The following is an 11,236-nucleotide window of genomic DNA, read 5'->3' on the forward strand; positions in this document are numbered from 1 at the left end:
TTAAAGGAAAGCTGATGGAAAAATGGCAAAAAAGGTGGGATGAAGGAAAAACAGGAAGATGGTTTTATTAAATTCAGAAGATAGTAGGAGAAAGAAGAAATGGAAGACGAAATAGAAAGGAGGAAAGTGTGATAACAAGGTTGAGATTTGGGCATACAGGACTTAATTATACACTTTTTAAAATTCAAAAGCATAATACTGGTAAATGTGATTACTGTGGAAAATATGAAACAATAGAACATGTTATATTAGAATGTCATAAATATGAAAGAGAAAGAAGATATATGAGAAGAGAGTTTGAAGGTATTAAGGAAAAGGTTAATTTATTAGATATTTTGAGGAAGAATTTAGGGAGTAAACATACAAATAGTGATTCGTTTTTTAAAGAAAAAATTATTTCATAGAATTTGATTATAGTAGATAAAATTGTGAAAGTATGGAGGATATAGAAGGGTAGAATACAATGTAATGTGTAAGTATGTCTATTTGTATATATACATATAGGTAAGATATATTTATTTATTTAATTTGTAGAATTAAATATATATATATATATAAATAGATAGACCGACACGAACCACACTCCATACCAGTAAGTGGCGGTAATGCTACTAAAAGTTTGTTGCCAACCGCCAATAAAACCAACAAGAAGAAGAAGAAGAAACAAAGACGTGACACCTGACGAATGTTGTGAGATGTTCTCCAACAAGTTTGGCGGTCTCATGTTTGGGTTTAGGGGCCTTAAAGCGACCTCCGTCTGCGGTGCGATCCAGAGAGCGGCGAGTCGGAGCGGTTTCAGCTGGGCTGTGGTGTGTAAGCAGCGGGAACTGTGGCAGCAGAGGAGCGTCGGTACAGGGATGCAGCGGACCGGGTACTTAGCAGAACCAAGCGGATGGTGGGTCGGGTGATAGCACCTGAACCTGCCATCAGTGTCCATGTGTGAAACAGTGTACCATTGGGCGTCCCTGTTAGCTTTGGAAATCCTAAAACGCAACAGCAGAAAGCCGTAGCTGGTAGTAGATATAATGCTGTGATCTGTGCTTGTTTTGCTGGGTCATTGATTCCGTTTTAGTCATTCTGCTGCAGATTTGTTGCAGTACTTTGGATCGTTGTCCTGCTAAAGGCAAATGGCCTTACAGTGGAATCAGCAGCATATTTTGGTACAGAGAGGACTTTATGGGCACAGTCAGTGTTATAACACTTAATATCCTGTAGAATCAGATGTAGAGCTTGGTTTAAAATCAATCTGAGCACTCCAAACTCTCTTGCTTGTAATGCAGTCATGAGGTGCATCATATCTGATGTCACTTATAAAAGGTGACAGATTGTAGATGGGATTGTATCTCTGATTTATTCATCCCATCTGATAATGGTGTGGTTCTCTTTGTTAAAAACTTAAAATAGTGAGGAAAGAAAGATCATTATTAAATGGTTGTACTTACAAATAACCATTGAACATTCCCATATTTAGTAAGACAAATAGTTTTTGGAAAATATTTTCCATTAGATGATATTAATAGTACTTGTCCAGACAGGTCACCACCTCTTGACCAATGACTGCTGGTGATGAGTACCAGCCCTCGACCACCACCCTTTTTAGTGGTCATAAATAAATTTATACTAATATATTTGTAGTAATATATTAATAGTTTTACATCTGAAAATTTCTGCTTAAATTATCCTAATTTTTTTTAAATTTCCAGATTCAATAGATTCTTGATTATCTTGATTACAAATGTGTATTAATCTCGGATGTCTCCCTAGTGGCCTGGGAGCCTTAACGCCATTGCTGCCTTAATTTATTTAACAGTTATTAAAAATAATAATTATGGGTTTATTTCCATCAGACATATGCTGAATATGTTAATTCAAATGAACAAGAAAATATTGTTCATTTATATATAACCAATATAATACAAATTGAGGTATTATGTGGCATTAGACATAATAAATTTTTTTTTAATGATGCTATTACTAAAACAAGTCTTTAAAATGGAATTACCACATGTTTCTGTTCCATTTGTGTAGTGTTTCAAATAAAGCTTAATGCTGTATTATTGCAACTGTTCGAACTAGGACTGTTAGTTGCTTCCTTTATGGTCTTTTGTATGTGTGGAATATGCATCAAACGGCAACAGTATTAGGTTCACACTACTGTAAAATGACACTTAATAGCTACATTTTGTGTTTTTTGACATTTTAAGGAACATTTTCAGTATTAGGTCAGCCTCACACACCACGGTGGACCCCGGTGAGGTGAAGAGGTTCCAGTTGCTGGCCAACAAGTGGTGGGATGAAGAGGGAGACTTTGCTGCTCTTCATGCCATGAATGACCTCAGGGTGCCTTTTGTGCGGTAGGAGCCTCTCATTTTTTAAGTTTGGTTAGTCGTTTGATTTTGCAGGTCGGATTCGTATAGAACCACCTTCTGCTGCCGTTACAGCTGCAAGTTTTTTCAGTAATTTTTTGCAAAATAGCTCAAGCTTAGGCGGACTAGGTGCAGATCCTCTGTAAACATCAGTTTTATAGTTTTGCTACAGATTGAGGTTATTCTAACACATGAATATGCTTTGATATAAATAATTCTATCGTAGATTAGTATTTTTGAAACATTAACATCAGTCCCAGTTCAAGTCTTGTGAAGCCTCTAAAGTGTTTTTTTGTGGGTTTTGTCCTATATTTAACTTCCTCCATCTTTCGGGGTCCCTGTCCATGCTGAAGAACACATGTCCACATCCTAATGCTGCCACCACCATGTTTCACAGTGGATACGTTGTTTTAAGGGTATTATGTAGTGTTAATTTTCCGCCAAACCGGACATTTTGTCTTCAGACCAAAGAATGTAATTTTGGTCTCTTCTGACCAGAGTGCCTTCGTACTCATATTTGATGTACCCCCTTAATGACTTGTGGCAACCTGCAGACAGGATTTCCTTTGGCGTTTTTTCGCCAACAGTGGTTTTGTTCTTGCCACCCTTCCATAAAAGTCCGATATGTGGAATGAGCAACTAATCATTATCCTCTCAACAGGTTGATCCCACTTAAGCAGTGAATGTTTGCAGCTCCTCCAAAGTTACCATTGGCCCCTTACTCCTTCTCTGATTAACTCTCCCCTGTTGGGGTCTGCCAGTCTCTGTGGACATACAGGTCCTTCTCAAAATATTAGCATATTGTGATAAAGTTCATTATTTTCCATAATGTCATGATGAAAATTTAACATTCATATATTTTAGATTCATTGCACACTAACTGAAATATTTCAGGTCTTTTATTGTCTTAATACAAATGATTTTGGCATACAGCTCATGAAAACCCAAAATTCCTATCTCACAAAATTAGCATATCATTAAAAGGGTTTCTAAACGAGCTATGAACCTAATCATCTGAATCAACAAGTTAACTCTAAACACCTGCAAAAGATTCCTGAGGCCTTTAAAACTCCCAGCCTGGTTCATCACTCAAAACCCCAATCATGGGTAAGACTGCCGACCTGACTGCTGTCCAGAAGGCTACTATTGACACCCTCAAGCAAGAGGGTAAGACACAGAAAGAAATTTCTGAACGAATAGGCTGTTCCCAGAGTGCTGTATCAAGGCACCTCAGTGGGAAGTCTGTGGGAAGGAAAAAGTGTGGCAGAAAACGCTGCACAACGAGAAGAGGTGACCGGACCCTGAGGAAGATTGTGGAGAAGGGCCGATTCCAGACCTTGGGGGACCTGCGGAAGCAGTGGACTGAGTCTGGAGTAGAAACATCCAGAGCCACCGTGCACAGGCGTGTGCAGGAAATGGGCTACAGGTGCCGCATTCCCCAGACCTGGGCTACAGAGAAGCAGCACTGGACTGTTGCTCAGTGGTCCAAAGTACTTTTTTCGGATGAAAGCAAATTCTGCATGTCATTCGGAAATCAAGGTGCCAGAGTCTGGAGGAAGACTGGGGAGAAGGAAATGCCAAAATGCCAGAAGTCCAGTGTCAAGTACCCACAGTCAGTGATGGTCTGGGGTGCCGTGTCAGCTGCTGGTGTTGGTCCACTGTGTTTTATCAAGGGCAGGGTCAATGCAGCTAGCTATCAGGAGATTTTGGAGCAGTTCATGCTTCCATCTGCTGAAAAGCTTTATGGAGATGAAGATTTCATTTTTCAGCACGACCTGGCACCTGCTCACAGTGCCAAAACCACTGGTAAATGGTTTACTGACCATGGTATCACTGTGCTCAATTGGCCTGCCAACTCTCCTGACCTGAACCCCATAGAGAATCTGTGGGATATTGTGAAGAGAACGTTGAGAGACTCAAGACCCAACACTCTGGATGAGCTAAAGGCCGCTATCGAAGCATCCTGGGCCTCCATAAGACCTCAGCAGTGCCACAGGCTGATTGCCTCCATGCCACGCCGCATTGAAGCAGTCATTTCTGCCAAAGGATTCCCGACCAAGTATTGAGTGCATAACTGTACATGATTATTTGAAGGTTGACGTTTTTTGTATTAAAAACACTTTTCTTTTATTGGTCGGATGAAATATGCTAATTTTGTGAGATAGGAATTTTGGGTTTTCATGAGCTGTATGCCAAAATCATCCGTATTAAGACAATAAAAGACCTGAAATATTTCAGTTAGTGTGCAATGAATCTAAAATATATGAATGTTAAATTTTCATCATGACATTATGGAAAATAATGAACTTTATCACAATATGCTAATTTTTTGAGAAGGACCTGTACATGTTGTAGCTTGCAGTTGTGCCTCACTCCACAACTACTACTGACCTATCTGGTGTGTTCCTTGTAACGAGCTTCTGAGGCCTTCAAAGGTAGACTCCATTTACAAAGTAGGTGATTTTTGAAGGCATTTGGTTTCTTCAGATTTTATTCAGGGGTATTGGAATAAAGAGGAGCAAATGCACACTAGCCTGAAAGCTTTTAAAAAAACATTTCTCTCATGCCACCAAATAGTGGCGTGGGGGAAATGTTTTTAATCTTTACAAAATACCTTGAAGTTCATGGCAGCATTGTGACAAAATGTGAAAAATGTCAAGGGGTTTGAATACTTTGCTTTAAATGAAGTGTTCTGTTCTTAGTTAGAGCCTGAAGCTGCTCTGTACTCTTCCTGAAGATGGCGATGATGAAGATGACAATATGCCAGCTCTAGTGCCAGGGTGCATTTGAGAGACGCTGATTTGCCCGTCCGGGTTCTGCCCCTCAGGGCGCATCCTGAATGAGATACAGCAGCACAACAGCACAGTTACTCCTGTGTTTTTGTTGTTGTTGGTGCACTTAATCCTGGGGTGGCCATTTTAAAGTGAGACTTTTTGAGTTTGGGGGTAGAGTAAAGTGTAGTTTCATGTCAAGTGCACAGATTTGTTTTGTGTCAGTGTCATGGCTGGTTGCGTTCTGTAAACCTTCAATGATTTCTTGTTTGGTCAGTTTGTATAATTCCTTTTTAAGCCATATACATTTTATTTGAAAGAAGTTATTTTAAAGTGAATTTGAATGTGATTTTTTTATGGCTCTTTTATTTTTTCAGGGATAATTTGTTAAATGTGCAGAGAGAGCGTCATCCCGGAAAACCGCTGGCAGGACTGAAAATCCTGGATGTCGGCTGTGGGGGAGGCCTGCTCACAGAGGTGAAGATGTGTGCATGTTTTCCCTTTTCTTTGGGGAACCACACAGTGAGCATAAAGGCATCGAGACATATCCTGATCTGTAGTATCTATCTACTTGTTTTTCGTCATGAGCTGTATGCTAGTGTTTCAGGGGCAGTCCTCTGAAATGTACTCCTAGCGGTGCCTTGGAAAAATCACACTCCGGAACGAGTGTTCCCAGCTCTATTCCCTTAGTGGTTTTGACTGGTCACAGTGTGGTGGATTTGACAGCCGGTCGTTTACAGTTGTTTATGTGTTTGTTATGGTTGATAGCTGGGCAACTTTTATTTGAACGGAGGACATAACCAGCTCTGTTGTGTGATCTGGAATGACACTCACACATACCCATATAAGGCCATGTTAAGGTCATAGATATTTACTGTATGTCTGGTTGTGATGTTCATCAGAATGGATCAGCCATGGGGGGATGAGTAAGACCCCCGGGCAAATATTTTCATCTCTCCACAAGAGGGCAGTGTAGGTAGCACCTATCCTAACAGTATTGTCCATTGGAATATATTTACACACATTATTTTTGGTAACATGTAAGGTAAGTTTATTTATATAGCACTTTTCAGCAACGAGACACTCAAAGCGCTGTTCATACAATTACAATATAATCACAAAGAAAATAAACACAGATGCAGACACAGAAAAACAAATCAAATGATAAAATCAAACAACAGAGGTGATTTAAAAAAGTTAAATAAAATAAAGAGAATAGAATGATGGATAAGAAAATGAAAGGAAAATTGGACTGAAAACGTAACTAATAATGTTTAGATAACACAGTCAAAGGCCACTTTAAACAAATAAGTTTTTAATCTCGATTTAAAGCAATTTAGGATTTCAGCGCTTTTACAGTTTTCTGGCAGTTTATTCCAGATTAGTGGAGCATAAGAACTAAAAGCTGCTTCTCCATGTTTGGTTCTGGTTCTGGGTATGCAGAGTAGATTTGAGCCAGAAGACCTGAGAGGTCTGGGTGGTTGATACACTGACAACAAGTCTGTAATGTATTTTGGTGCTAAGCCATTCAATGATTTATAGACTAACAGAAGTATTTTAAAGTCTATTCTCTGAGCTACAGGGAGCCAGTGTAGGGACTTTAGAACTGGGGTGATGTGCTCCACTTTCTTAGTTCTAATGAGGACGTGGGCAGCAGCGTTCTGGATCAACTGCAGCTGTCTGATTGACGTTTTAGGCAGATCTGTGAAGACACCGTTGTAATCAATTCTACTAAAGATGAACGCATGAATTTGTTTTTCAAGGTCCTGCTGAGACATTAGTCCTTCAATCCTGGAGATGTTCTTTAGGTGATAGAAGGCCGACCTAGTTACAACCTTTATGTGCCCCAGGTTTCGAGCCTGACTGGTGGTTTCTAGCTGTATTAAATAAAGCTGTGTGATAACTTTTAAACGCTCTTCCTTTGGTGCAAAGATTATTACTTCAGTTTTGTTTTGATTCAGCTGAAGAAAAATTTTGGCCCATCCATGCATTGATTTCTTCTAAGCATTTACCCAGCGCTTGAATGGGTTCATAGTCACCTGGTGACATGGTAACGTATATCTGTGTGTCGTCTGCATAGTTATGATAACTTACGTTGTTGTTTATTAAAATCTGAGTTAGGGGGAGCATGTAGATATTGAATTGGAGGGGCCCTAAGATGGACCCTTGGGTAACGCCACATGTGATTTTTGTGGTCTCTGATGTAAAGTTACCTACTGACACAAAAAAGTCCCTGTCCTTCAAGTAGGACTTAAACCAGTTGAGTGCTGTACCAGAAAGGCCGACCCAGTTTTCCAGGCGCTCTAATAAAATGGAGTGATCAACAGTGTCGAATGCTGCACTAAGGTCCAATAATACCAGCACTGTGGTTCTTCCACAGTCTACATTTATACGGATGTTATTGAACACCTTGACAAGAGCAGTCTCTGTACTGTGGTGAGCAGGAAGTCTGACTGGAAGACATCGAAGCGGTTGGTCGTTGTTTAAGGGGCGTGTGCTTTGTCTTTCCCTTTTAAACCTTTTCAAACATCTGTTACATTTCATTTTAGGCTGTAAAATTTTACTTTGATCTCACTCGCTTGTAAAATGAAATCCAGCAGGAACATAATTCTTTTTTCATCAATAAAATCAATGGTTTGAAACCACTAACTGATTTCAGTCCACCACATAGTGTGTGTGTGTGTGTGTGTGTGTGTGTGTGTGTGTGTGTGTGTGTGATTAAATCTCATATTTACACAGCCTCCTACCTCTCCTCTCCAGCCACTGGGACGCCTGGGAGCCAGTGTATTAGGTATAGATCCAGTCGAAGACAGCATCCGCACTGCCCAGCTGCATTCGTCACATGACCCAGACCTCTGCAACCGGGTGTCCTACCGGGCCTGCACCCTGGAGGAGCTCTCAGGCGAAGGCGAGGCAGAGCAGGAGGAGCAGACAGAGACCCAGTTTGACGCCATTGTGGCGTCTGAAGTTGTGGAGCATCTGGCTGACTTGGAAACATTTGCCATCAGCTGCAGTCACGTTCTGAAGGTGCACCTTCTCGCAAGCACGTCTGTTTGTTTGTTTCATTTTCCTTAGATGTTTACATCAGTGCAGCATTGCTTGTTCACCTGAGCGCCCTTAATGTGCATATGGTGCCTTTGCTGTGTTTGCATCTGGGGTTTGTCTCTGGGTAAATGTGTGTGTGTGGTTTGAAGCGGACATTAAAAAGCTACAGTGAAGGCTGTGTGTCAGTGCTGTGGCCAGATGATCATTATCTCCTGTGTCAGTAGGCTGAAGGAGGTAACAGAAAGGAAGAAGAGACTTTTCTTTGCCCTGTTCTTAGGTTAATGCATATGAGGAGTAGAGATGGACCAATCAGATTTTTGTGGATGATTTCTGATCTGTTTATTTATTTATTTTTTGCTTTGATAGTCTGCTACCAATTGTAGCTGAATTCTCTTTAACAACCATAAAATAAGAAGATATAAGAACATCAGTAAAAATATTTCTTCCTAGCCTTGTTGTTTAGTGGTCATTAGGTATTTCTGTTTGAGTGACAGGGTTTACCGATTTAATACAAAGACAAAAAGATTACGGAGTTGAATGATGATCAGAGCGATGGATGTCTGGACAGAGCCAATGAACTAAACACATTTATCAATAGGTTCAGTTCAGAAACAAGCTTAGCATCCTCCTCTCCTGCTCACAGCCAATCAGATTTCCCACCCTCCTTTGATCCACAGCTTTCCTGTCACACCTCAAATGTTTTATCTTCCACCTGAACCATGGACCCTTCTGCTTCTACATGTTTGCCTTCAACCAAATCAGAAGATGCTGATGCTCCCTTTGCTCCTTTACCTGACTTCTAAGGAAGTCAGGTAAAGAGACAACTGGAGAGACTGAACCGGAATAAGGCTGCAGGTCCAGATCATGTCAGCCCTAGAGTCCTGAAGGCCTGTGCAGAGCAGCTCTGTGGGATTCTGCAGCACCTCTTCAACCTTAGCCTGGCCCAGAAGAAAGTACCAGTGTTGTGGAAGACCTCCTGTCTTGTTACGGTACCAAAGAAAACTCACCCATCAGTCCTCAATGACTATAGACCTGATGCCCTGACATCTCACATCATGAAGGTCCTAGAGAGACTCCTGTTGGCCCACCTGAGTAAGCAAACAATAAACTATCAGGACCCCCTTCAGTTTGCTTATCGCTGTGGAGTTGGAGTTGAAGATGCCATCATACACCTGCTTCAACAAACCTACTGTCATCTGGACAAAGCCAGCAGCACTGTGAGGATCATGTTCTTTGATTTCTCCAGAACATTTAATACAATCCAACCTGATTTGCTTTGTCAGAAACTCCAGAAGACTCAGGTGGTGGAGGCCTCAACAATCTCCTGGATCAAAGACTACCTGACAAACAGACCACAGATTGTCAGAGAGTAGTAGTTTGTGAGTAGAAGAGAATGTAGATGCTTACCTTAACTTTGGGATCTCAAACAGCCGTTCAGGTTTTTCTAAATCAAGCATCTTTTAAATCTATTACAAACATAGACTAACTTTGCTGTACTCTATTCAGCGTTCCTATTATCTGCTGAAAATCTTGCTCTCTCTCAGCCTGAATGAACCACAGACATGCCTCCACATGTGACAGAACATGCAGTGCTGCAACCTTGTGGCGACGACAATGTGTTCACAGATCGGATTTATGAGTTTCCAACTGCCTATCACTGGTCAGGGCCAGTCAAGCTGACAAGCGTCTGATACTGGATCAGGGTTTTACTATAGACTTTGTATAACATGTAAAGCTTTCTGGCACAGTAGTGTCCTTTTGCTAAATATTATTTTATGTTTAAAGAAGTTGCATCCATACTCTTGTCCAATTTGAATCCTGAAGTTTGGCACTGTTTCCTTTTGGTCTTCCAGGATTCTACTCAAGGATGTCTTAAAAAAATGTTTTTGCATTATAATTCAGAAAGGTCTACATTTCACGATCTAAATCTTTGTGGTCCTTTTTCTGTGCAGCCAGGAGGGTCGCTCTTCATTACCACTATAAATAAAACCAACCTGTCGTACGCGCTGGCTATCGTCGTAGCTGAACAGCTGCTACACATCGTTCCCAGGGGGACACACGACTGGGAGAAGTTTGTCAGCCCTGTGGAGCTGGAGCGCTTCCTGGAGTCCAGTAAGTCTCAGATGTTCATTAGGGGAAAAGATCAAAAACGGAGGAAACCTTGCACTCCTTTTGACATATTACAGAGCAACAATGATTATAATTAAATTTAAATGTCACCTAAATTCTCAATATATAAACCAAAGCAACAACAAAAAGTTTGTCTATTCTGCCTTTTCTTTCTCAGATGGTTTCCTGGTGCAGTCTGTTCAAGGAATGCTGTACAACCCAATTTCTGGTGCCTGGAGCTGGGCAAACAGCACTGCCATCAACTATGCACTCCATGCTGTCAAACAGGATGATGAAACTATGGACAGCAGCACTCCCCCAGGGGATCACCATGAGGCCACCCACAGCTGAAAAAAGGAAAGACAAAAAATGATGACGGGGATGAAGATGTGTTGCTGGACTCTTAATGTCCCTCTGGTCAACTGTGAAATGCCAATTAGAGAATGAGTTTACTAAAGGAATAAAGATAAACTTGGTATAGAATGACATGTGTACACTAGTTATCTGACTCTTCAACTTCAAAGATCAAGCATATCGTTTTGGTGTGCATTAATTTCACCATATGCTGTTCTGCATCATTCTGCTAACAATGAATGTGAATGTTTATTGAAGTGTGTCATTCTCTATTTAAACTGACTTGTCAGTTGTATCTCTTTTAATAAGAATTTATATTTTGACTGTTGGCTTATAAAAAAACTGGCTTCACAATTTCTATATTTAGTTTCTAAGGCCACTCAGAGGGATTATAATGGGTCTTCTGTGGAGGTATTATGTAATATAGAATCTCCCCGCAGAGAATAAGTGATGCTTGCACAATGTTCTAAGGAGTCCACGGACATGACTGTAATTACCTGTTAAAGAATATGTTCTACATCGCATAAACTATGAATTAATCTACAAGACTGAACAGTTTCGTTATATTTGTGTAGTTTTGAACATTTCACT

At 40.6% G+C, this 11,236-nt stretch overlaps 1 protein-coding gene across 3 annotated transcripts; it reads left to right on the forward strand.

The window, feature by feature from the left end:
• Nucleotides 1–596: 596 nt before the first annotated feature.
• Nucleotides 597–11,191, forward strand: coq3 (coenzyme Q3 methyltransferase). Of its 3 annotated transcripts, none has more exons than XM_047361437.1 (6): nt 597–895; nt 2,217–2,354; nt 5,515–5,614; nt 7,898–8,164; nt 10,135–10,294; nt 10,470–11,191. In XM_047361437.1, exons 1-6 carry the CDS (start codon nt 606–608, stop codon nt 10,640–10,642), a joined length of 1,128 nt encoding a protein of 375 aa, XP_047217393.1. In that variant the 5' UTR covers nt 597–605; the 3' UTR covers nt 10,643–11,191. The 3 variants fall into 3 exon arrangements, with proteins under 3 accessions (XP_047217393.1, XP_047217395.1, XP_047217394.1); XM_047361439.1 differs by having other exon boundaries at nt 600–871; XM_047361438.1 differs by having other exon boundaries at nt 605–871; nt 2,205–2,354.
• The last annotated feature ends 45 nt before the right edge of the window (nt 11,192–11,236 follow it).

Source organism: Girardinichthys multiradiatus, chromosome 3 (genome assembly GCF_021462225.1).
Source record: "Girardinichthys multiradiatus isolate DD_20200921_A chromosome 3, DD_fGirMul_XY1, whole genome shotgun sequence".
Lineage (NCBI taxonomy): Eukaryota > Metazoa > Chordata > Actinopteri > Cyprinodontiformes > Goodeidae > Girardinichthys > Girardinichthys multiradiatus.

Bases quoted from the DNA above. Each gene is read 5' to 3' on its own strand.
- coq3 (XM_047361437.1), top strand. From the start codon at position 606: ATGCTACTAAAAGTTTGTTGCCAACCGCCAATAAAACCAACAAGAAGA. The intron at 896-2,216 runs GTGGGTCGGGTG...GAACATTTTCAG, and splicing joins TTAGCAGAACCAAGCGGATG to TATTAGGTCAGCCTCACACA. The intron at 2,355-5,514 runs GTAGGAGCCTCT...TTATTTTTTCAG, and splicing joins CTCAGGGTGCCTTTTGTGCG to GGATAATTTGTTAAATGTGC.